Raw genomic sequence first — 25,909 nt, 5'->3', positions numbered from 1 at the left:
TTCCCACTGGCACTCAAGTGAGTCCAAGAACTGCCTGCCCCTGTCTTCTCATAATTCTGCAGGTGGAGGTTGCTAGTCTAGTTCCTTTTTGAGATAAATAACTATTTTCATTTTTGTGAGCCTCTTTGTAATAAAATGGTACATTTCTATATCCTCCTGACTTGTTTCCTATCTATGTGTCATTGGGTTGGTTTCAACTTTTACTTCCCTGCCCTTCTGGTGTCCATGAGTATTGGGGCAACCCCTGAACAAGAAAACCCCATAAACTTACCTGCCTGCCTTAACTCCTCCCTTGAGGTTTGAGGTGAACTACTTTCCACCAATCTTCTCACCCTACCCCAGAAGACCACTCATTAAAACACCACTAAAGGGACGACATTTATTCCTTTTCCAAATGTTACAGTAAAACCAGGTGGAAGAGAATGGTTTTAGCAGTTAGAAAAAAAAAAAAAAAAAGTACAAATCTGGGGTTTGGCCATTAAAAGTTATTTACAACAATGGGAGAAAAAAAGACAAGAAGAAGTCGTTTCACATTACAGACCTCCCCCCACCCCAAAGCCTAATACTTGCTTACCAAGTCAAAAAAGAGACACAGTTGATTCACAAGCTGGAGGTTTGAACTTGAGTAAGACATTTATAAAAACCTAGACGGGGCAGTGTCCTCCCCAGCCCAGGTGCCACTAGGCACAGCACAAGAGACTAAAAACAACAGGGGAAGGCTGGACACTCAAGGTTTGGGAGTATAAGCACCCCACTTCTGGCTCAGGGATTTGGGGAGTAGGATAAACAAAACCTACTTGGAAAAGAATTGGGGAAGAAAACCAACAACTGCCTTATGCAGGGGTGGGGACAGGGAAGGAGGTAGGGCTAGGGACAGGAGCATTTCACATCACTAACCTAACTTGGGAAGCTGTAAGGGACCATCTTCAACTGGCCTTAGAACCAGATGGCTGATGGGAGAATCCACAGGAGGGAGAGGAAGAAAGGGAACGTGGCTGGGAGGAGGCTATAGCCCCTTCCTTTCTGGGCACAGGAAGGCAGCCAGGGCACCAGGTCCAGGCAGTGACCTCACAAGGACAGCACAGTTTTTGCAGCTTAGAGATCACCCACCTGCCCCCACCTAGCTACTCATTCTGCTCAGCGCTGGCTGGTGTAGGGCCACTCTCCGGCCCCGAGGGAGTGGATGGCTCTGTAGCCTGGGGCCCTGCCTCTTCTTCTGAGGCCGCACTAGCCTCTGCCCCCTTGGCCTGGGGTTCCTGGCTCTCAGGGGTGGCTGCGGCCTTCCCTTCCTGGACAGTGCCCTCGTCGCTGCAGGCACCGATCTCCCCCTGCTCCTGCTCTTCCTCTGTGGGTGAGGAGGCAGAAGAATCACCCCCACCCTCCTTCCGATTTCTCTTGAAGGACAGGCCGCTCAATTTGAAAGGCTTCTTGAAAGAGAATTTCTTCTTCTTCTTGGGGTCTCCTTGGGGGGGACCTCCCCCTTGGCCTCAGCACCCTGGCTAGGGGGTGCTGGCTCGATGGCATCGCCAGTGGCCCCGGCTGCCTCATCTGTTCCGTTCACGGGGGGCGACTCCCCTTCACCCTTGGGGGATAAGTCTCCATTGCTTTTCACGTGGCCATTCTCCTGCAGGGCAGAGGGGACAGCAATGAGGGCAGGGGCTCCCCCTCCCCCAGCGCGCTTCTGATCCCTTCTAGAGGAGGGGGTCCCCGATTCGATTCTACTGCAACCCGAAAGTCTGGCCCAGGATCCCGTCAAACACCTCCCTCTCGCCCCTCACGGGCGCGCGGGCACCGAGCGCGCAGAGGCCGCGACCGGCAGGAGGCGCTGGGGTCCCGTGGCCCCACCCCGTCCCCGGGGCGCGCTCTCTATTCCGCGCGGAACCGCTCCGGATCTGCTGTGCGGATCCCGGGCAGGCGGGCGAGCCGTTCCAGGCGACATTGGGCGGGAAGCCGCTCCGGGGCGCTGTCTCTCTGCACCTGGACGGCCTATTTTCCCAGTCTCCCGCTTTGTGTAAACGGCCCCCACCCACCCCAGGCTCTCCCACATCTCGGCTCCCACTTAAAAAAATAAAAGACCATGGGCCACCGAGGTAGGGTCTGCGGGTGGAGTGCGCTCCCCGCCGGGCCCCAGCTCCGCGGCCCCTGGGCGCCCCCTTGGCGTGGCCCAGCAGCGCCTTTGTTCCCCGCGCGGCACTCGCGGGCGGCCGGGGGGCAGCGCCGGGGACCGGGGCGTGAACAAAGAACGCGGCGGGGCCCGCGGCGCCCCCTCCCCGCCCCTCCCTCGCTTCGCCCGCGGGGGGCTGCGGCGCCGAGAAACAAAGGGACCGGGCGGGGGGGCGCCGCGTGTCCCGGGCCGGACAAAGCGCGCGGCCCCGGCCCCGGGCCCTAGAGGGGGCGAGGTGCGAGAGGAGGGGCTGGGGCCGGCCGCGCCAAGCGTACCCACCTGGCCGTTGGCCTTCGCGGGGGAAGCGCCTGCTGCCTCCTCGGCGGTCACGTCGCCCCGGGGAGCCTTGGAGCTCTGGCTGCCCATGATGGGGGTCTGCTGGGGGGCGCTCGGAGCCGCCCCGGGCTCGCGCCGCAGGGGATAGTACGGCGGGGTTGGCCCGGCCGGCGGAGGGGTGGGGCTGGCGCCCGAGGGGGAGGGGTGCCGGGGGAAGCCGAGCTGCACCTCCGCTCCGCGGCCAACCCGCTAGCCGCACCCGCCGCCGCTCCGCTCCGCGCCAGAATGCCGCCCGCCGCCCGCCGAGCTGCCTATATATAAGCGCTCGAAGCTCGGGGCGGGGCCGGACATTTAAATGCGCGCCCAATCGAGGGGCGAAGGCGGGGTCGGCTCGCAGGCCCCACTTGCGCAGCAGGCGACGCTGGCGGTCGGGTACCCCCCACCTCTCCCGAATCCCAGGGGCAGGTAGAGTCCGGTGTGGGCAGGAGCGAGGCCGGTCCTTCAGCGAGCTGGGCGGGTCGGGGCAGGGCGGGGCGGGGGGCCTGGAGGAAGGGGACGGGCAGTCATTCCTTCCTCTTCGCTCCACCTCTTCGGTGGGCGCCCCCGCAGCCTGGAGCGGCCCCGAACGCCTTGGTCCTACAGCCGCTGTCAGTCTCCCCGCTTGAACCCTTCGAAGGGCTCACACGACCAGACCCGTCAGATGACTGGTCCTGAATTATATACTCTAGAAAATGTGGTCATAGAAGCCGCAGGGCCACTGCGCTGGGCTCGGCACCCGCTCTGGCCTGAAGAGCGGTCAGAGGTCCCACCCACGTCCCTGCCTGCCTGCCGTGGCCAGCCGTGGAGCAGAGGGTTCTGACTTGCCTTGGGGTCACTCTGGTCAGACTAGTGAGGCCTTTCCCTCATTCTTCCTTTCAGTCCCTTGGTGGCCAGTCATTCTGAGTGGGGACAGACAGATTTGCCTTCAGCCCCTCCCGCCCTCAGCTGGGACGCACTGCAAAGTCCCACGTGGGGTATTTTGTGACCTTGAAGGGCATCTCCATCCCTGTTGAAAGGCCAAGCCTCAGCGGCATTGACAACTTGTCTGACCTACTCTGGTCTTTCCTCTTTACCTGGACACACAACTCTGCTCCCCTACATCAGGGTGCCCCAGGCTGGCAGAGAAACCCCAGCCGGGGACTCAAACCTCAAAACATCCCAGTTTCTGAAGGGGAGGGATAGGATGCCACCAAGGGTCCCTCCAAGAGACAGCCCCTTGAGGACAGCCCTCAAAGCTGCCCAGCCCAGCTTCCCACCCTGCCTGAAAGTAAGGGAGCCTGGAGGCAGGGTGGGGGTGGCTGGAGACTCCCTAGCTCTGGTCCTCTGCCACCTCTCCTTCCGCTGGCCTGGATAGGCTGGTGGGAACCCCAGAGTCCTGGCCGGCCCCGGATGTCTGTGTCCGGCTGCCAGCCCTCAGCCCCCAGGAGGAAAGGGATGGGGGCTGGAAGGAAGCAAAGTGTTGCAAATGCAAGGCTGTGTCCCAGCCAGCTCAGCAAGTCCCTCCCCTCCCTCCTACGGTGAAGCCTCCTGGGAGGCCTGAGGCTGTGAAGTGTGGAGACACCCCAGGGCCTGAGAACTTGGGAACTCCCCAGAGATCTAACCAACAAAGGGGTGGGGAGGGCTGAGGTGGCTTCTACATTCTGCACTCACTCCTGTATCCTCCATCCCCACCCCCACCCTGAGACTACAGAATACCCTCAGCTATCTCAGGTTCACTCGCCCTCCACCCCCCACCCCATTTCACAGACTGGGACACTGAGGTTCAGGAAGAGAAAGTGACATGCCCAAGCGCACACAGCAGCTCCAGTAGCTGAGGGTGAGAAAAGGTTTGGAGAGATTTGATAACATGGCCCAAGGACTATAAGGAATCCCCTGGCAGAATTTTCTGTTGAAATCTGGGGCTGCCTGGTCAGAGTGGGAGGCAAGGGCTACTTTTGGGACAGGGAGAGGCACTGTGCCCCCACTGCAGCTCACTGAAAGTACTGTGACTTCTCCACAGCTTGCCACTAAGGGACGGATGTCATGACCTGCTCTCTGTCTCCGCCACAATAGGGAACCCACAATGCTGCCAGGCGCTGCCTGCACCAGCTGGCTGGGCTCAGATGGAGGGAGGGTGTGTGAGTCTTGGAGGGGTTGGGGTCAGAGGTTAAGAGCAGAACCTAAGGCTTCTGATCTCCAGGCACTGCCTGGTGGGGATGAGAGGCAAATCTTCCCAAGGATCCCAGGAGTAGCATCGAGGAGCATCAGGGTGAAAGACCCTGAGTCCCCAGAGCCCCAGAGGGAGGCTGGTCCCCTGGGGAGGCCCTGCATCCCCACCAGACATCCCAGGAGGCTGGGGAGGGGCGCCTGGGAGCAAATCCAGGTCCCAGCAGAATCTGACTTCTGGAAGAGGCAAGAGGTTTAGGATGCTTTAGGGTGGGGGTGGGAGGGTACAGCAGCCCCATGGCCTCCTCGGTCCACACTGCAGCTCCTTCCTCCCCAGCTGCTGCCAACCCAGACAATGCGCCCATTGTTCTGTGTCTCCGGGAGCCTGTGCAACTGCGTGTATCTGTTTCTCTCTGTGTGTGACTGTGTGTATTGCTCTGTGTCTGTGTGTGTGAGACTTTCTGGCTGTGTGTGTGTGTGCGCGTGCCCAGGTGTGCACGTTTGTGGTTGCGTGCGCCCGGATCTTTGTTTGGCCCTGTATATTCAAGGGTGAAGGAGAGAGCCTGGTGATCCTGGTAACTGAGACTTGCTGGGTATGTGCCTGCCCTTCCTTGAGACTGTTGGTGACTGTGTCTGACTGGGTGTGAAACTGTGAGTGTGTGGCTGTATGAGAGAATATCAATGGGCCGGGTGTGGTGGCTCTCGCCTGTAATCCCGGTGCTTTGGGAGGCTGGGGCGGGAAGATTGCTTAAGCCCAGAGTTCAGGAATATCTGAGTGTGTGGAGCAAAGAGCAGCTCCTTTATGTCTGGGTCAGTGTTCCTGAGGGGGCTGTGTGCGCCTCAGTGTGTCATTGAGGCTGTGGCTGTGGTGGTTAGAACCTTTGAGGTGTGGGCATTTACCAGAATGGAGTGACAGGGAAAGGAGGAATGGGAAGGACAGGGTGACTCTGAAATGGATGGGGGAAGGGAAGCTGTAGAGACCAGAGACCCCGCGTTCATACAACTCCTCATCTGTCCCAGTTCTCCTAGTAAGGGCTGTGGCCCTGGCCCTGGTCTGAGATGCTCCCGGCCCCACCATGAATCAGGCAGGGACAGCAGGGGATGAATTTCCCTGGCAGGAAACCTGGGACCTCTGGAGAGACACAGAGCAGGGCTAAAGATGGGAGGGGGCAGCAGAAACCAATGCCCCATGAAGGAGGTTGCGGGGGCTACTTTGAGGCCTGTCAGGCCCCAGAGCCTTGTGTTGAGGACTGGATTAGATGCCAGGGGAGGTGTGAATGGGCAATAGGTAGTCAGAGATGGAGGCGTGGGCCTTCCTAGTGGAGGGACCGGCATATGTAAAGGCCTCGAGATGGGAAGAGACATCATCAGAGGTTCCAACGGAGGCCCTAGGGAATGGCGACTTGGCATAGCCCCAGTCCCCATATACTTCTAGGGAGCATCAGCTGGACCTGAGACCTCAGTTATTGCCCCAGGTTGGCCACTTCTTGCTGTCACCATCAGCCAGTCCTCTCTCCTCTTTGGCCTCAGTTTGCTCATCTGTACAGTGAGAGGTTGGGCTCTGTGACTCATAGTTGCAGATACTGACTGGAGTTCCTCTTTCTGCTCACACTTAGACGTCAAGAGTAAATGGTGAGTCAGGCAGGGTCCTAGCCCTCAGGGGTTTCCCATGAGGGGAGGGAGAGAAGAGACAGGCCATATCTTAGGGAGAAGAAAGCCAGACCTAGCATTAGATGAAGGACCTGTGGGCTGCCTGGAGGAAGAAGAGCATGGAGAAGAGCTCAGAGCAGGACAAAGTGGGAACAGGAGTGGTAGGTGTGAGGGTGCAGAGGGAGGCAGAGGCCTTTTCTGGAGCAAGGTTTGGGAGGTGGGATCCCTAGGATTTGTTAACTGGCTGGGTGCAGAGGGGACCAGATGCTGATGCCACCCACTTTTCTGTTTGGGGTGACAGTGGGTGAAGTGGACCCATCAACTGAGATAGGCCATCAAAGGGAAAAAGAACGTGGGAGGGAGTTGCTGAATCTATCCTGTTACATTTGCGATGTCCAAGGAAGATTCAGGGGGATGTCCAGAAGGCAGCCGGAAATCCATATACTTCACATAGACATGTGATCACATTTCCTGAGCCAAAGGCTAGAGCCTAAAGGCTGGCTAGTGACCTTACAGGGACAACGGACAGAAGGTTTTAAGTCAGGACTGACCCCTGAAAATCTAGGCCTCTGATTACTGCCAATAAGAGGATAATGGCAGCCAAGTCATGCATAGGACGCCCAGGAGGTGCCTGGGTGGCAGGAGCACTGCATTGGTGGGCAGCAGCAGGAGAGGGCTCCGGGAAGAAGCCAGCAGCAGACTAGGGGCAGGAGAAAGCCCGGAGTGCAGACCAATGGGAAGAATCTTTAAAAGGCAGGAAGGGGGCAGGGTGCATCCCAGCACTTTGGGAGGCCAAGGTGGGCAGATCACTTGAGGCCAGGAGTTCGAGACCAGGCTGCCCAACATGGTGAAACCCCACCTCTATCAAAAAATACAAAAATTAGCTGAGTGTGGTGGTGTGTGCCTGTAGTCCCAGCTACTTGGGAGGCTGAGGCTTGAGAATTGCTTGAACCCGGGAGGCAGAGGTTGCAGTGAGCAGAGATTGTGCCATTGCACTCTAGCCTGGGTGACAGAATGAGAATCTGTCTTAAAAAAAAAAAAAAAAAAAAAAGGAAAAGGCAGGAATAGGGACAGGGTGCAGTGGCTCACACGTGTAATTCCAGCACTTTGGGAGGCCAAGGCAGGAGGATTGCTTGAGCCCAGAAGTCTAAGACCAGCCTGGGGTGTAACATAGCAAGACCCCATCTCTACAAAAAATAAGATAGGCCGGGTACAGTGCCTCATGTCTGTAACCCCAGCACTTGGGAGGCTGAGGCATGCGGATCACTTGAGGCCAGGAGTTCAAGACCAGCCATGGCCAACATGGTAAATCCCTGTCTCTACTAAAAATACAAAAATTACCCGGGTGTGGTGGTGTGTGCCTGTAATCCCAACTACTTGGGAGGCTGGGGGATGGTGGGGTGGTGGAGGTTGCAGTGAGCTGAGTTTGTGCCACTGCACTCCAGTGTGGGCAACAGAATGAGACTGTCTCAAAAATAAGTAAGTAAAAAGTAAATGTTTTTAAAGGCAGGAAGAACAGAGAGTAATCACCATCATTGCTGCCGGCGTTGATTGCGTGCCTGTTGTATGGCAAGCCTTGTGCTGACTGCTTTCCATATGTTCCCTCTGACCCTGTGAGATGTGTCCCACCATTGTCCCCATTTCCAGAGCAGGAAACAAGGCCAGGACTAGGGGAAGGTGTTTTTTAAGAGCTCTGAGGCGTGTGTGGTGCTAGGGTCAGCTGGAGGCTTCCAGAGAGGGTTCTGAGCTCCAGGCTGAGAGGAGATGCCAGAGGTGCTGACAAGGAAAGCCAAGGCAGCTGCAGAGCCTGCCCCGGGGGCTGGACACCACAGAACCAGCACTGCTTCTCATGCGCCTGGGCTCCCTGCCTCCCAGCTTGGTTGTCAGCAAGACCCAGGTGTGCTGTGTCCCTGCCAGTGACAGGCCTTGAACCCTGCTCTGGATACGAGGACACCTCAGGGGCCCTTCACTGGGAGCTGCCATCCAGACAGTGACCAAATCATAAGGACAGGGATTTCGAAAGTTCCCTTTCAGAATTCTAGGCCACCCAGACCTTTCATTTCTCCCTTCCCCTCCTGCTTCCCCTGGTTGTGTGTGCACGTGTGCACATGCATGTGTGTGTGTGGTGGTTGCATAGACTGGATGAGGCCCAGCCACTATCTGATAGAGCTGTCTCTCTGGGGCTCAGTTTCCCCAATAGCAAAGAAGCCTGTAATTCCAGCTTGCCTGCTGACCTCCCCCAGGCTTGATGAGGTCACCAGAAATTCAACCCAGTTTATCTGGGCTGCCCGGAGCCTACCCTCTCCCCCTTCTCCTCACCTCTTCCTGACTTTCAGTTTCTTTACAGATCCTGGGTACCTCTGGGAAAGGAGTGGCCAAATCAGTGGAATGCGGGTTGCTTACAACTTTCCAACCAAAACCCCCCACTTAGGGGAAGTCCCTTCAAAAGAGAAATTGGGCCGGGCATGGTGGCTCATGCTTATAATCCCAGCATTTTGGGAGGCTGAGGCAGGCAGATCACCTGAGGTCAGGAGTTTGAGACCAGCTTGGCCAACATGGTGAAACCTCGTCTCTGCTAAAAATACAAAATTAGCTGGGCATGATGGCATGTTCCTGTAATCTCAGCTACTCGGGAGGCTGAGGCAGGAGAATCGCTTGAACCTGGGAGGCAGAGGTTGCAGTGAGCCAAGATCACTCCATTGCACTCCAGCCTGGGCGATAAGAGCAAAACTCTGTCTCAAAACAACAACATCAAAAAGAGAAACTGAAATTCCCTCCTAGCCTAGTCCCCAATCCCACCCCTTTCTACATCACCCCAACCCCACCCCACTACCTCTCCTATTCTGCCTCTGCCCCCAGATGATCCGAGCCCACACTACTGCTGCCTTCCAGCTTTGCAGCCCTACACAGGTCCCTTCCCCTTGCTAGCCCCACTCGCCCACTCTAAAATGAAGACACTGGGAACCGCTTCAGGTGGTTGTGAGGGTTGGGTGAGGTATTCTTGTGTTGAGGTGGTGTTCGTGGTAAAGAGCTGGCTCCATCGCCACTGCGTGACTTTAGGCCCTCTCTGAGCCTCAGTATCCTCATCTACAAAATGGGAATGATAGGCTGGGCGTGGTGGCTCACGCCTGTAATCCCAGCACTTTGGGAGGCCGAGGTGGGCGGATGACGAGGTCAGGAGATCGAGACCATCCTGGCTAACATGGTGAAACCCCGTCTCTACTAAAAATACAAAAAAATTAGCTGGGTGTCATGGTGGGCGCCTGTAGTCCCAGCTTCTTGGGAGGCTGAGGCAGGAGAATGGCGTGAACCTGGGAGGTGGAGCTTGCAGTGAGCCGAGATCGCACCACTGCACTCCAGCCTGGGCAACAGAGTGAGACTCCGTCTCAAAAAAAAAAAAAAAGAGAATGATAATAGTACTCATTCTGTGGGGTTATTGTGAAATAAATGAATTGGAAGCATCAAGGAAAGCCCTTAAAACAGAGTATCCTGGCGTGGTCACTCATGCCTGTAATCCCAGCACTTTGGGAGGCCGAGGCGGGCACATCACCTGAGGTCAAGAGATTGAGATCATCCTGCCCAACAAACCTCGTCTCTACTAAAAATACAAAAATTAGCTGGGCATGGTGGCATGTACCTGAGATCCCAGCTACTTGGGAGGCTGGGGCAGGAGAATCGCTTAAACCTAAAAGGCAGAGGTTGCAGTGAGCCGAGATCCTGCCACTGTACTCCAACCTGGTGACAGAGGGAGACTCTGTCTCAAAAAACAAAACAAAACACACACACACACACACACACACAAAACACAAAACCCGTGCATTTGAGGTGCAGACCACACTGGAAGATTTCAATAATGTTCCTCAGGGCTGTTACATAAAATTCCAGGGCAGGCGCCAGACACAAACTTGGTGCCTAACAGTTTCCCATTCTTGTCCTCTCTCTCTCCTCTCTTTCTGCCCTGGGGAGGGAGCTGAGAGCCTAGGATTGCCCTGAGTCAGCCCTGTGGCTCTTCATCATCTTTCCTCTGGGGCAGGTGGTGAAGGCACTGACTGGGCTGTCCCAACGATGGGAATTGTTCAGGGGGGAATGTATTTGGCTTCAATAAATTTCCTTATTTCCTATCTTCTCTCCTTTTTTTTTTTTTTTTTTTTTTTTAAACAGGGTCTTGCTCTGTCACCCAGGCTCATGTGCAGTGGTGCAATCATAGCTCATTGCAGCCTCGACTTCCCTGGGCTCAGGTGATCCTCTCACCTCAGCCTCCCAAGTAGCTGGGACTACAGGTGCACACCATCATGCCCAGCTTTTTTTTTTCCCCCCTAGAGACAGGGTCTCGCCATGTTGCCCAAGCTGGCCTTAGAACTCCTGGACTCAAGTGATCCTCCTACTTTGGCCTCCCAAAGTGTTGGGATTACAGGCGTGAGCCACTGGCCTCAGTTAATTTCTCAATGAGAAAGGAATGTGCCTGTTTCTCAGAATCCTGAAGATTCTCTCCCTTTCCTCTTGCACCCCATAAGTGTCCTCCTGGGACCTCCTTTTAGTACCTTTTTCCAGAGAAATATACTGTGGAGTGGCCCCCTACCTGCACCCAAAGACATACTTCATCTTTCTGTCCTCTCCCAGCCCCTCCTTAAATTCCCCTTCTCTCTCTCTCTCTTTTTTTTTTGAGACAGAGTCTCGCTCTGGCGCCCAGGCTGGAGTGCAATGGTGTGATATCAGCTCACTGCAACCTCTGCCTCCCAGGTTCAAGTGATTCTCCTGCCTCAGCTTCCCAAGCAGCTGGGATTACAGGTGCCTGCCATCATGCCGAGCTAATTTTTGTATTTTTAGTAGAGATGGGGTTTCACCATGCTAGCCAGGCTGGTCTTGAACTCCTGACCTCAGGCAATCCGCCTGCCTCAGCCTCCCAAAGTGCTGGGATTACAGGCGTGAGCCACCGCGCCCGGCCTAAATTCCCCTTCTCTTCTGCTTACTCAGAGAGGTATCATCCCTGGCGACCCTTCCCCAGTGCCTCAGCTCTCACCACTGTTGCATTGGGGAATATGCCAGGAATATAACACATGCTTTTGGGGGGACACATTCAAGTCATAGCACTCCACTCAGCCTGCCGAGCTTCAACTCACTGGCTTCTCAGTTCCTCTAAGTGCTGAGCTCTGTCCTGCCTCAGGGCCTTTCAACATGCTGTTTCCTCTGCCCAGCATTCCTCTCTACTTTCTGAATTTCTACTCTTCTCTTTTTTTTTTCTTTTTTGAGATGGAGTCTGACTGTGTCACCCAGGCTAGAGTGCGGTGGCACAATCTTGGCTCGCTGCAACCTCCGCCTCCCGGGTTCAAGCAATTCTCCTGCCTCAACTTCCCGAGTAGCTGGGATTACAGGCACCCGCCACTATGCTCAGCTAATTTTTGTATTTTTAGTGGAGACGGGGTTTCAACATGTTAGCCAGGCTGGTCTTGAACTTCTGACCTCAAGTGATCCGCCCACCTCAGCCTCCCAAAGTGCTGGGATTACAGGTGTGAGCCACTGTTCCCGGCCTACTCTTCTTTTAAAACCCAGATCAAACCACTCCCAAGGAGCTTTCCAGAGTCCCCAGGAGGAAGGACTGGCTCTTCCCACCACAGACTCCATTGCTCTGGGCTTTGGGCTCGGCACCTCTCACACCTTACTTACGTCCTCCACTGCCCAAGCCAGGAACCTGGACTGATCTCAGCTCATTGCTCCTCTCCATTCCGCACTGTGGAAGACCCTTCATTCACCTGGGCTGGGCTATGTCATCTGCTTCTCACTGATCTCTCTGCCAAGCAGTCCTGCCCCTCCAGACATTCTCCACTGTCTCAGGGTCACTTTCTAATAGAGGGTGCTCAGCAGCTATTTGTTGACAGACAAAGTAAACGACAGGAGGAATGAATGAAGGCGTGACAGAAATGTAAAAACAAATGTGCTCCCCTTGGATTTTAACCGTTCAGTGGTTCCCTATTGCTCTCAGGACCAAGCCCGAGCCTTACATTTAAGGTATTTGCTATCTGAGCCCCACAACACACTCTGGGCTTCTGGCCAGGCCATAACCTTGCTCTCCTTCCTGCCTTTGCACAGGCAGTCCCCTCTGCCTGGCTGTCTTTCCCTGCTATTGCAGTAATCGAGGCCAGAGATGATGGGGCCTGAACTCAATGCGGAAGGGAGAGTTGGCCAGCACCCAGGTGTCTTGAGCTCAGTGTTCTCCTTGCTCTCAGTGCTGGGGCTTAAGAGGGTAGCCTTGGAATTGAAGTTCCAGGTGCCTATTAGAGTCCCCATGGAGACATCAGGCTGGCAGTTAGTGGATATATGAGTCGGGACTACAGAGGAGAAGCCCCATTGTTTGGGGTGATCCCAAATTTGAAGCCAAAGGGCTCAACGGCGTCCATTAGAGAGAAAGAGTGGCTCAAGAAAGGCAGAGTCAGGCTGGGTGCGGCGGCTCACGCCTGCAATCCCAGCACTTTGGAAGGCTGAGGCGGGAGGATTGCTTGAGCCCAGGAGTTCGAGACCAGCCTGGGCAACGTAGTGTGACCCCCCCCCCCCCATCTCTAAAAGAAACAAACAAAAAAAGAAGGCAGAAGACATTTAGACTCCCATTGGGGATCAGCTGATGACCAGTGAGCCAGCAGCAGGGGTGTCCTCAAGGCTGGGGGAAGAAGCGCCTTCCTGAAGGAGTGAGTGATCCACCATGTTAAATGCCGCTGAAAGGCAGAGGAAAGGAGGGAAAGGAGCACGGGGGACATTCAGGAGCAGCAGCCGCAGGACTCAGGGAAGGACTCAGTGTGGGATTGGGGAGGTCGGAGGCTGAGGGGGACCGAAGGTCTGGCTTGGGAAAATGGGCGGAAAGGTGTGCCAAGTGCCACGGAGGAAGCCTGAGGAAGAGCAGCGGCGTGTGCGTGGAAACAGAGGGGTCGGTTTGGGCCAGGCTAAACCGAGGTGGCTTTGGGATGTCATTAGATCTATGGCCTGGAGAGAGAAGTCTGTGTTGGAGAGAGAGAAAAAATGAGACCCCCAACCACCCTCTCTCTCTCTCTCTCTTCTCTCTCCCGTATCCATGAGCTCATCTATATGCTACTCTGAAGTCTATCTCCAGCCTAGATCTCTGTACAGAACTCCCGGTGAACTTGGAGGTCACCCTGGATGTCCCATAGGGACCTGTAAAACAGACAAACAGGTCCCATGGACACAGATCAGAGAGGACAGAGTTGGAGGCAGGAAACCCAGGGAAAAGTCAATTGGACTTGTCCAGACAAAGGCAATGGTGGCCTGAACTAGGCGAGGGAAGAGGGTAGAGGAGGAGAGGATGAAGTCTAGAGACATTCTGAGAGCAGAGAGCCCCAGAGATAGGGACTAGGTTCTGCGTGAAGGGAGAGGGGCCGGAGGAGGGAGGGACATGGTTGCTGCTCCAGAGAGCTGGGCATGGGGCTGCCCTGAGCTGGCCTTGTTTGAGGAGGAGCCCACCTGGCTGCCAATCTTACCTGTTTATTTGACTGAGAGCCCCGCAGAGGGCAGGGGATGGGTCATAGGGTTTTGTTTGTTTGTTTGTTTTGTTTTGTTTTGATGGACTTTTGCTCTTGTTGCCCAGGCTGGATTGAGGTGGCGTGATCTCAGCTCACCGCAACCTCTGCCTCCTGGGTTCAAGTGATTCTGCCTCAACCTCCCAAGCAGCTGGGATTACAGGTGCCCGACACCACACCCAGCTAATTTTTGTACTTTTAGTAAAGACAGAGTTTTGCCATGTTGGCCAGACTGGTCTCAAACTCCTGACCTCAGGCCATCTGCCTGCCTCGGCCTCCCAAAGTACTGGGATCATAGGCATGAGCCACCGTGTCCGACCCATGGGGGGGTCTTATGTGGGTGGGGGAGGGGGCTCCTGTTGAGCAGTGAGTGGATAAGTCAGGGCAGCTCTTTCCTCTAGTCATCAGCAACCTCTGCCAGACCTTTGCACGGAGGCTTGGGGGGAACCCCTCCAGGCCACAGTCCTGGACAGGACCTGGGAGAGTGGGTAAGAGAGGGTGCAAGGACAGCTAGGCCTCAGACCTAACTGAGGGCCAGGGACCAATCACCAGACCGTGTCCCTCCCCTGCTTTATTTATTTGTTTATTTATTTATTACTTTTTTGAGACAGAGTCTCGCTCTGTCTCCCAGGCTGGAATGCAGTGGCGTGATCTTGGCTCATTACAACCTCCACCTCCTGGGTTCAAGTGATTCTCCTGCCTCAGCCTCCCGAGTAGCTGGAATTACAAGTGCATGCCACCAAGCCCAGCTATTTTGTATTTTTAGTAGAGACGGGGTTTCACTGTGTTGGCCAGGCTGTCTCGAACTCCTGACCTCAAGAGATCCACCCACCCCGGCCTCCCAAAATGCTGGGATTATAGGCGTGAGCCACCACACCCAGCCCCTCCCCTGTTTTAAACCTGTTCATGGCTCCCTGTTTCTGCCTGGATAACCCCTTGTACTGGCTTTCAAGGTCTTTCAAGCGATGCCCTAGCTGGCCTTATTTTAGGGAGAGCCCGCTTGGCTGCCAGTCTCACAAATCCCCGAACCTTTCTCCACGCTGCCCCCTCTGCCTGGAATGCGGCTCCCCGGGCATGCCCACCCCAGTGCCCACCCACCTGTCAAGATCCAGCTCCAGGGACCCCTCCAGAAGACTTTTCTGACCCACTGTGCCCCAAACTAATGTCACCCTCTTGTGACACTGTACTCAGCTGGTGCATGTCTCCTCTTTCCGTGGCAGTTTGAGAGTCAGGAGAGTAGGAACCAGGCCTCTTTCATCCAGTCTCCTCCCCGGGAGCTCATGGTTGGGGTGGGCATAGTGGGAAGGTCAAGGGGTGATGGCAGAGGCTCTCTCAGCCCTGTAGATTTGGCCAACTCAGTGTGTGTCAATGGGAAAAACCGAGATCATCCCCTCAAAGTAGAGAGAGCCAGAGCGAGGCCACGGTGATTTTATTTGGAGAATGAAGGGCAGAACCATAGAGATCTCAGGAAGGAGGGCAAAGGTGACTCATTGTCATCCACAGAGAGGGGACTCAGGATCATGCTGCGCATCCAGGCCATCTTCCCTCTTAGCCCAGCCTTGGCACAAGTCGGCCCCAGGATCATCGTGCGATGGAGCCTGAAGCCTGTCTCCCCAAGTCCCTGAAAAACAGACATCTGTGACACTCTTCCTGAATCCCAGGGCACAGGGAGCATGGTTGAGCATGCCAGACTGCCTGGGCTCAAATCCTGTCCTGCCATGAACTGCCTGGGTGTCTTTGGACAAGTCATTTGACAGCTCTGAGCCTCCGCCTCCTCATCTGAGGATAATGGGAATAATGAGGGTACCCACCTCATGGGGATGTGATGAGGCTTAAAGAAGAAAATGCATGCAAAGTTTTAGCACAGTACCTGGCAGTGAGTAAATGTGCAATAATATTAATTATTACTATTTTATCAAGAGGCCTGGAATCTGGTCCCAGTTCTGCCACTGTTTTCCTCCCTGGGCCTGTCTGAGTTTCCATCTGTAAAGTAGGTGTTAATTGATTAAATGAGATAATGGATGCCAAAGAAGCTTCTGAGATGAGTGATTATTTCTGCCCTTTGAAGTTCACTTCCCCGAACCTGCAGGGTGTTGTCACCCCCACTCTGTCAGGTCTTTACTGGGCTCTCCGTCTAGGCAGGACCCGTTGCTGAACGGCCAACAGCCAGCCCATCTCCTCCCTTTTGCCCACAAGGCAGAATGAGAGGAAAAGGCTGGGGTTGCCTCAGCAGGGACTGTGGTTAGACAGGACGAAGAACTTCCTTCCGGACTGCAGGATGCTGCCCTGGGAAGGAGCCAGAGGTCGTGGGACTGATGCCGTTTGCGGGGAGGAGTTGCTTTCAGGGGAATGGCCAGGCCCAGCCAGTTAAGCTAGAGTTAGCCAGTGGGGTGAATCTGCTGGGCAGTGACCTCACTTCCAGAGACACTGATGGGGCCCTGTTTAAACTGGCCCCAGGGCTCCCAGGATCACAGAGACGACAGACAAAAAAGACACAGAAACACGATTCTCCAGGCACAGCCAGCCAGAGGCAGTGGTTACCAACCAAGAGACTACACTGTTCCCTCCACCCAGAACACTCTTCCCAGGCTCTGGAAGTGACTGACCATCTTTCTTAGCCTCAGACCTGCTTCCTCAGAAGTGACCTCCCGACAATGCATGCATTCTTTCAGCATTTACTGTGCCCCAGCTATGTGTTAGGCACTGTTCTAGACCTGTGAACAACACTAAGTCCCAGTCAGGTGCGGTGGCTCATGCCTGTAATCCCAGCACTTTGGGAAGCTGAGGCAGGCGGATCATGAGGTCAGGAGATTGAAACTATCCTGGCTAACACGGTGAAACCCCCTCTCCACTAAAAATACAAAAAATTAGCCGGGCCTGGTGGCGGGCGCCTGTAGTCCCAGCTGCACCGGAGGCTGAGGCAGAAGAATGGCCTAAACCCAGGAGGCGGAGCTTGCAGTGAGCTGAGATTGCACCACTGCACTGCAGCCTGGGTGACAGAGCGAGACCCCGTCTCAAAAAAAAAAAAAAGACCAAGTCCCTGCCTATCCCATATCAAGTAGCACCTGACCCAGCCCTGTTCTTCTCAAACATAACACACTGTTTCTCTCTCCAGTTTATGGCCTGTCTCTCCACCAGAATGTATGTTCCATGAGGGCAGGGACCTCAACTCTTCGCTTCACCAGTGTAAACCCAGTGATTAACTCAGTGTATAAACCTGTCACAAACCACTAAAATAGGCCCTTGATAAATACTTGTTTTGTTTTTGTTTTGTTTTTGAGACAAGGTCTGCTCTATTGCCCAGGCTGGAGTGCAGTGGTGCGATATTGGCTCACTGCAACCTCTGCCTCCTGGGCTCAAGTGATCCTCCCACCTCAGCTGGGAGTAGCTGGGACTACAGGTGCATGCCACCACGCCTGGCTAATTTTTCGTACTTTTAGTAGAGACGGGGTTTCCCCATGTTGCCCAGGCTGGTCTAGAACTTCTGGCCTCAAGCAATCTGCCCCTGTCAGCCTCCCAAAGTGCTGGGATTACAGGCATGAGCCACCACACCTGGCCAAGCCCTTGATAAATATTTGTTGACTAAATATACACAGATATCAGAGATAGAACACACAGAAACAGAACCACGCTCAGAGGTGGTACAAACTTTCAGAGATGCACCGAAATGTGAACACAGACACACAGGATGATCGCCACGACCGGGCCCTTCAAACTGACGGAGCCTCCCTTCCCTTGGTCATTCAGCTTTGCCTCTAGGCCCAGGGCTGGAGTGAACTTTGCCCTGGGGCTGACCCAGTTGGGGCCCACCCAAGTGCACCACTTTCCTGGTCCCCAACTCCTTGCACCGGGCACAGAGTTGGTATTACGTTTGGGGAGTCCTGTTTGGGGCTCCTCTATTTTTTTGGGGCGTCTTCTGACGAACATAAATTTCAACATAGTCAAATTCGTCAATCTTTTTAAAAGTATGTTTGTGTCGGCCCAAGAAGGGCAGGGAAAAATAACCCTGCAAAGACCACGCCCTGCACTCGAGGCCCCACAGGGCCCTGAGCCTCGCAGGCCGAGGCTGAGGCTGGCCGACCTCGTGCTCGGGCCTCGCCCCTCCCCCACGCCTCTAGCTAGGCCCCGCCCAGACCCGCCCCTCCACGAGGCCCCGCCCACAGACCGCGCCCCCTATGGCCCCGCCCCTCACCGGCTCTCACGGGCGCAAGGGAACTAGATGTCTCTTCCTTTTGCCCAGAAAATAGTAGTTAATATTCTGCCACCGGTGCTTCCACCTGGAGGGAGGGGAAATCGGGAAGACAGGGTGGTGGCAAGGCTCCCCTCCCTCTGGGTCTGCGCCTACTCCGCCTGGCCCCGCCCCTTCCTTCCGCTCCCGGTAGCCCTCAGGCCCCGCCCTTCCCACCCAGTTCCGCCCCCTCCCCTCGCTCCCAGGCCCGGATCCTCGGCTCTGGGGATCCTCCCCTTCCTTAGACCGCGCCCCTTCGCATAGGCCCGGCCCCCGTCTAATCCCCGGACCCTCGCCCCGCCCCTCCCGGCGCACTCACGTGAGTCTCGGGCGCGCGCCGTAGCAGCTTGGCCAGCGCGCTGAGGGCACGTCGGCCAGGCAGGTGGCCCCGGGCAGCAATAACAGGTTCCGTGCGGGCCAGCGCCAGGCGGCACCCGGAGGGTGGCGGCGCTGCGGGCTCAGCCAGTAGTCGCCCAGGCTGCGGCGGGCGGCGGGGGCCGGCAAGACCGGGCCCCGGCTGCCCCAGAAACACAACTCCTTGTCCAGGCGGTGCGGGGCCGTGGCCCGGGGCCGCCTGCGGGGGAGATGGGACAGCGATCACCCCAGGAGAACACGACAGGCGGGGAGAAGGGAGCTGCCTCGGATCGGACGAGGCAGGGCACGGGCCGGGGTCACTCCTGGTCGATTTAGAAGGACGTGGAAAGGGACTGGAGGCCCCCACTGGCGCCTTCCCAAGGACCTGGGTGCCTCCTTCCCCAGCTGCCAGACCAGGGTGCTTTATCCCGCCGGCGCCTTCCCTCGGGCCCCTCACCGGGACAGAAGAAAATTCACCACGAAGTGAGCAGTCTCGGTGAATAGCATGGTGTCCAGCCGGTCTGGCCCGACTTCGGCCTCTTTAATACCTGCCTGGGCGTGGAGGGGGAGGCCTGAAAACCCATAGTCCCCCGGGGCCTTGCTGTTTTAGTAGAAGGCCAGGAGGCGTCAGCTGGCACAGGGGTGGGGCAGAACTGGTCTCTCTCATGAGGTCTAGTCTGGTCTGCCCCCACTAGTCGCTTCAGTGGGAGGGGGCTGGTCACCAGATCTCCAGGTTCCCCAGAGACACTCCTCCCCAGGTCCAAGGACAGAAGTGCAAGGACAGGCAGAGGCAGCAGGAGGGGCCAGGGACAGGAAGGTCAGCTGCCCATTGGAGAAACCCTTCCTTATCCCACCCAGGGCTTCCAGCCCCTGCTTACACACTTTTTTGAGACAGGATCTCACTTTGTCATCCAGGCTGGAGTGCAGTGGGGTGATCACAGCTCACTGCAGCCTTGACCTCCTGGGCTCCAATGATCCTCCTGCCTCAGCCCCCCAAGTAACTGGACTACAGGCACTCACCACATCTGGCTAATTTTTTGTGTTTTTTGTAGATACAGGGTTTCACTATGTTGCCAAGGCTGGTCTCGAACTCCTGAGCTCAAGTGAATCACCGGCCTTGGCCTCTCAAGTCTAGGATTACAGGTGAGCCTTTTTTTCTTTTCTTTTTTTTGAGACGGTCTCAACTCTGTCACCCAGGCTGGAGTGCAGTGGCACAATCACTGCTCACTGCTTACTGCATCCTCCACCTCCCAGGGCTCTAGCAATCTTCCCGCATTAGCAGGAAGATTGCTGGGATTGCAGCAGCTGGGACCACAGGCCTGCGCAACCAAGTTCAGCTAATTTCTTGTGGGTTTTTTTGTAGAGACAGTTTTGCCATGTTGTCTAGGCTGGTCTCAAACTCCTGGGATCAAGCAATCTGCCCCCCTCCCAATCAGCTTCCCAAACGTGCTGGGATTGCAGGCATGAGCCACCACTCCTGGCTGGCCTCACACACTCCTGATGGTGTGCTCAGGCACAACTCACAAAGGGCCTCCTCTTCTCCCAGGCTTAGGCATACCCTGACCCGCTCCCCATGGCTTTCATAGGTGCCTTTTCCCTAATTCTATGCATGCTTAAATGTCAGCTCTTCAGCCAACTCTAGTTCAGGAGGCTGCTGGGGCTCTAGGATTCCCTAAACTGTCAGCAAAGTCCTGATACTTTCCTTCCCCAAAACTGAAAAGTCCTTGATCTGTTTAATCCTCTCTTTTTGCAGAAGAAGAAACTGAGGTTCACAATGGGGCAGTGAAAAGCCAAAAGTAAAACCTAAGCTTTCTACAACTCTGCCTGCTCCTGCAAAAGGTGATACAACCCTTTTGTGTGTCCTTGTCCAGCTCAGGGCATGGGGTTCAGGGCTTAGAGCCCAGGCTGGGCCCTGTTCCTCCCTGACCCCTGGGGATCCTAAGGAACATGCTGGCCCAGCTCCCCTTCCCACACCACCAGTTTGGGCTGTTTCCCCACCAGTGACTCACACTGGCTGCCGGGGAGAGTGGGCAGCTGTTCTGAGCCCCCAGAGCCCAGTACAGGCCCTGACTTGCCCCCCAAGTTGTACAGCCATATTTGGGAATTTAATCTGTTTTTCCTCCTTGGGGACTCTCCTTCCCTTAATCCCTTCCTTTTTTTTCCCTGTCTTCAACCCTTTTTCCATATCTTCAGCCTCACCCTCCCTGATGGCTTCTTCCCACAGGCAGACAGGCTCTAGTCTTTCATATGTTTGAAAAAAAGAAAGCCCTCCCTCAACTCCACATCCTTCTCCAGCTCCCCTCTGCAGCCAACATTCTTGAAGGAGTTGTATACACACGTTTCCACTTCCTCACTCAGCCCCTGCAATCTGGCTTCCTCCCCTACCATTCCACAGGAACAGCCCGCCAAGGTCACCACTGACCTCCTTGTTGCTAAATCCAAGGGATGCTTACAAGTCTTTATCTGCCTTGACCCCTTAGCAGTGGCCAGCTTTGACACAAATACTTCTTCCTCTTTGAGATAGTTTTAGGCCCTTGTATTTCTGGACACTGTGCACTTTTGATTTTCTTGCTATCTTATGGGTTGCTGCCACATGGCAAATTTCTTATCCTTTGCTCACTGCCTAATCATGGTTGTTCCCAGACCTGCTACAGTCTGTCCCCGGGGAGTCTCATCAACTCCCATGCCTTCAGCGTCCAGCCCGTGTCAGAAACTCATTTCTCTTTCTCAGTCCAGCCCTCTCCCCCACCCCACACCTGCCTTCTGGACCCCTCCTGCTGGATGTCCCATCTCTCAGGAAACAGGCTGCATACCTGCCCTCCCTCCATGTCTCCCAGCTTAGCCATCTCCCAGTTGTCTGAACCTGAAATCTGGACTTGGTTCTAGATTCTGTCCTCTCTCACCCCTTTTTTTTTTTTTTTTTTTTGAGACAGAGTCTTGCTCTGTCGCCTGGGCTGGAGTGCAGTGATGCAATCTTGGCTCCCTGCAACCTCTGCCTCCTGGGTTCAAGCAATTCTCCTGCCTCAGCTTCCCAAGTAGCTGGGACTACAGGCGTGCATCACCATGCCTGGCTAATTTTTATATTTTTAGTAGAGACGGGGTTTCAGCATGTTGGCCAGGCTGGTCTTGAACTCCTGATCTCGAGATCCACCCTCCTCGGCCTCCCAAAGTGCTGGGATGATAGGCGTGAGCCACTGTGCCCAGCTTCTCTCACCCTTTTCATCCTCAAGCAGTTATGAAATCCTGTCCTTTCAGGACATACCTAAAATCCCATAGCTTCTCTCCATTTCCACCAACACCTGAGCCAAGGGCCCATCACCTTTCACCAGAGAGGCTGCAGCTGCCTCCTGACCTGTCTCCCTGCTGCCACTCTCAATCCCCTATGTGGTCTGTTCCTATAGGGCAGCCAGGTGTGTCTTCCCAAAATAGGAATATGTCTCCCTGCACCATGTCTTTAGCATCAAGTTCACCCAACCCATAGCCCATGCCATCCCCAGTGTTGGGGCGTTCCTCAGTCTTTGTCTGGGTAACAGCTTCTCATCCTTCAGTTCAAGCGTCCGTTCCTCATGAGAGCCATTTCCAACCTCCCAGCCAGGCAGGTGGCTCTACTATTTCTTCTCCTCATAGCACCAAGGCCTCTCCTCTGTGGACATCACAAGCAGTCATTCACAAACTAGTCTAATCTGCAGATTCCTGAGCCCTCCTGTTCTAGACCCTGGGGATGTCAGGAGGAGGACGGTCCAGCCCCTGGCCCCTGGGATGACAGGTGTGAGCTGAGATCAGGAATAGATACGGACACTGAAGGCAACACAGTGGCCATGCAGGCCCTAAGGATGGGGGACTGATGGGTGGTCAGGGGAGCCGCCTTTGAGGGCAATCTGCAGGGTCAGGGGAAGCTATTCCAGGCAGAAGGGACAGTGTGCTTAAGGTGGGAGGAATGTTTTGTGATGATTTGGATGTGAAGAAGCCATTGATGAGGTTTAAATAGGAAACTGACCCAGCTGCATTTGTGGTCTTTATAAAATAATTCTGGATTGGAGGAATCAAGCGAGGAAGAAAGGAGGGAAACCTGGCAGGAAGCTGCCGGAATAATCGGGTGAGTATTAAGGGGGACCTGACTCAGGGCAGTGGCAGTGGATTTGGGGCAGATTGAACTGTGGTTGCCTGTACTGGAGTCAGGGAAGAGGGAGGGAATGAGAATGATTCTGGTCCCCTACCCTTACGGTGGGTGGGAGAGGGCAGTGGGAGCTGGACCATCCATATCCCCGTGGTGACCAGGCTGTTCTACCTGCAGTCCCTCATCCATCCTTTGTATTTTTTTTCTTTTCTTTTCTTTTTTTTTTTTTTTTTTTGAGTCAGTCTCGCTTTGTCGCCCAGGCTGGAGTGCAGTGGCATGATCTCAGCTCACTGTGACACCCACCTTCCAGGTTCAAGTGATCCTCCTGCCTCAGCCTCCTGAGTAGCTGGGATTACAAGCACATGCCACCATGCCTAGCTAATTTTTGTATTTTTAGTAGAGACGGTGTTTCACCATGTTGGTCAGGCTGGTCTTGAACTCCTGACCTTGTAATCCGCCTGCCTCAGCCTCCCAAAGTGCTGGGATTACAGGTGTGAGCCACTGCGCCTGGCCTTTTTTTCTTATATTCATGCAGTGACATGATCTCGGCTCACTGCAGCCTTGACCGTCCAGGCTCAAGCAATCCTCCTTTCACCCTCCTGAGTAGCTGTGACTACAGGCACATGCTACCACACCCAGCTAATATTTTTGTATTTGTAGAGACACCATGTTGTCCAGGTTGGTCTTGAACCCCTGTGCTCAAAAGATCCACCTGCCTCAGCCTCCCAGAGTGCTGGAATTACAGGTGTGAGCTACCGCACTGGCCTCATCCTTTTTCTTTTCTTTCTTCTTTCCTTCCTTTCCCTTTCCTTTTTCCCTCCCTCCTTCCCTCCCTCCCTCCCTCCCTCCCTTTCCTTCCTTTCTTCCTTCCCTTCATCTGTCTTCCTTCCTTCCTCTTTCTTTCTTTTTCTCTTTTTCTTTCTTTCTTTCTTTCATTCTTTCTTTCTTTCTTTCATTCTTTCTTTCTTTTTTCTTTCTCTCTTCTTTCTTTTTCTTTCTCTTCTTTCTTTCTCTCTCTCTCTCTTTTTCTTTTTCTTTTTTGAGACAGAGTCTCACTCTGTTGCCCAGCCTGGAGTGCAGTGGCATGATCTTGGCTCATGGCAACCTCGACCTCCTAAACTCAGGTGATCCTCCCGCCTCAGCCTCCCAAGTAGTTGGGACTACAGGCATGTGCCACCACGCTTGGCAATTTTTTTTTTTTTTGGTAGAGACAGGGTTTTGCCATGTTGCCCAGGCTGGTCTCAATCTCCTGACCTCAAGAGGTCTGCCTATCTCAGCCTCCCAAAGTGCTGGGATTACAGGCATAAGCCACTGTGCCTGGGCACCCCATCCTTTTTCTTAGGGGAGCAGATGGAGGCCCCTAAGAGGTAGAAGGCTGCTAATAAGGCCTAGGACTAGGCAGAGGGGAGGAGAAGGGGAAGCTGGGTCCGAGTCCGGATGTGATGAGGTTTCAGGGAAACTGGCATCTGGGGTTTCCTCAGAGCCTGGAAATTCCACTGTTTCTGGCTCCACTCTGAGACCCCCAAATCCTGAGATGCTCAAACCCTGGGGCCCAGTCCTTACAAGTCCTTACAAGTCCTGGGGGCCCTCTAGGGGATGTGAGTCTGTATCGGGAGGTCCACAATCCCCTGACAAGTCCCAAGGTGGTGAGTAGGATTCTTGACTGTCCCTAATGCCAGTGTGCACTTCAGGTGAGGCAGGCCCCATGCCTGTTCCCTGCATGATCCCATGTCATCCTCATGTAATCCTTGGAGGCACATAGCTTATTTATCCCCCGGCACCTATGAGACTTCAAGGGGTTAAGGAACTTGCTCAAATTTGCACGGCTAGGGTGAGGCAGAGTGAGGATTTGAACCAAGGTTTGACTGACATCAGAGTCTGTGCTTTTAACTCCTGTGCTATATTAAGTCTGGCGACCCCCCTGGTTGATTGGCTCAGTAAGAGGAGGAGGATTTGTGGGGGATTTGCTTGTGGTTGGGGTGGCTGTCCCCCTCTCATATCAAGCGATGGGAAAGGGTAGTGCTGACGTCAATTATTGCCATGGTGATACAGCAACCCTTTCCCTGCTGTCTCCATGGTAACCTGGGGGGTCCATCTGTACTTCGCCCCCTCCTTCTAAAAGGGGGTCCCTTAGGGAGGGGCTGGCTAATAAGGTGTCTGAGAAAGAAGTCAGGGAAGGCAGTGATTCGAGCATCCCCCTTTGCCTGGCCCCTCCCCATTCCTCAGGCCCAGAGAGTAAGGCTGGGATCTACATTGGGTCCTGCACTGGGGTCCGGGGACAGATGTACCCTTTAGGGTAAGGGAAGCAGCTCTGTCTTTGCTACCTGGGGATTCCCCCTGGAAATTCCCCTGCCCCCAATCCCCCCACCAAGTTCTGTCCTGAACAGAACTGCTAGGAAGTTGGCAGAGAGACAAGAGGGTTTCCTCAGCCCTCTTCAGGGCTGGACATCACCCAGCCCCTGGGGACAGTGTCTTTGGCTGTCTGGCTCTCTGCTGCCCCTTGAAGCCAAAGGTAGGAGCAGCAGCCATAGCAGCCTCTCTTGCTTATCAAGTGGTTGCTGTGGCAGTGATTCTTGCGTGGTGCTATACATACAGGTCCTTGCTGAAACTTTCTACCAGGTGTCAATTAACCCCACTTTACAGATTTGAAGATGGAGGCTCAGAGGGGCTAATTAGCTCAAGATTGCACAGTTAGAAAAACAGAGTCAGGGCCGGGCACGGTGGCTCACACCTGTAATCCCAGCACTTTGGGAGGCCGAGGCGGGCGGATCACGAGGTCAGGAGATCAAGACCATCCTGGCTAACACGGTGAAACCCCATCTCTACTAAAAATACAAAAAAAAAAAAACGGAATCAGGACTTGAACTCAGCACTAGTTTCGGCCAGTGGCTTTTCCAGCGAGAAGGAGGAAGAAGAAACAGAGACCAGGATGGAAGAGAAGAGAAATAGGAGAGTGAAGTGACCCAGCTAGGAGCCTGTCGTACTCTGCCTGCCTGCAGAACAAAATTCAGACTCCTTCACCTGGTATACAAAGGTCTCCTTGATCCAGCTTCTCTTCTATTAACCCATTCCTGGATCCCCTGCATTCTACGCTCTGAAAGAGAAAATGATGTCAAATTCAGGCCTGGATTCTCAGTACCAGCCATGGCCCAGGAAGGTGTTGATGAAAATTGATGAACTGAGTTTCTTGAACTTGTCCTTCACTTTCCTGCCTCCAGGCCTTTACCCACAATGCTTTTGTGGTAAAAAAAAAAAAAGCAAGGGAATGCCCTTCCCCTTGCTCATGGACATTCTAGAGCTATCTAGTCCCACTAGCAAGGACTGCATCTAGAATCTTTGTATCCTTCACAAATCAGGCACGTGGAATGTGGCAGTAACTGGTTTCTAAATTTTTTTTTTTTTTTTTTTTTTTT

At 54.6% G+C, this 25,909-nt stretch overlaps 1 protein-coding gene across 1 annotated transcript; it reads right to left on the bottom strand.

Moving 5' to 3' along the window:
- Positions 1 to 365: 365 nt before the first annotated feature.
- Positions 366 to 2,901, bottom strand: MARCKSL1 (MARCKS like 1). Its single transcript, XM_017864804.1, is given in 3 exon segments — positions 366 to 1,459; positions 1,462 to 1,624; positions 2,444 to 2,901. Coding segments are annotated over 3 exon segments (585 nt in total). The 5' UTR covers positions 2,531 to 2,901; the 3' UTR covers positions 366 to 1,124.
- Between the last annotated feature and the right edge of the window lie 23,008 nt (positions 2,902 to 25,909).

This window comes from Rhinopithecus bieti, unplaced genomic scaffold, assembly GCF_001698545.2.
Source record: "Rhinopithecus bieti isolate Rb0 unplaced genomic scaffold, ASM169854v2 scaffold_80350, whole genome shotgun sequence".
NCBI classification, from domain to species: Eukaryota; Metazoa; Chordata; class Mammalia; order Primates; family Cercopithecidae; genus Rhinopithecus; species Rhinopithecus bieti.
Note: the sequence above shows the minus strand (reverse complement) of the source record. Positions and strands in the feature narration are given on the sequence as shown.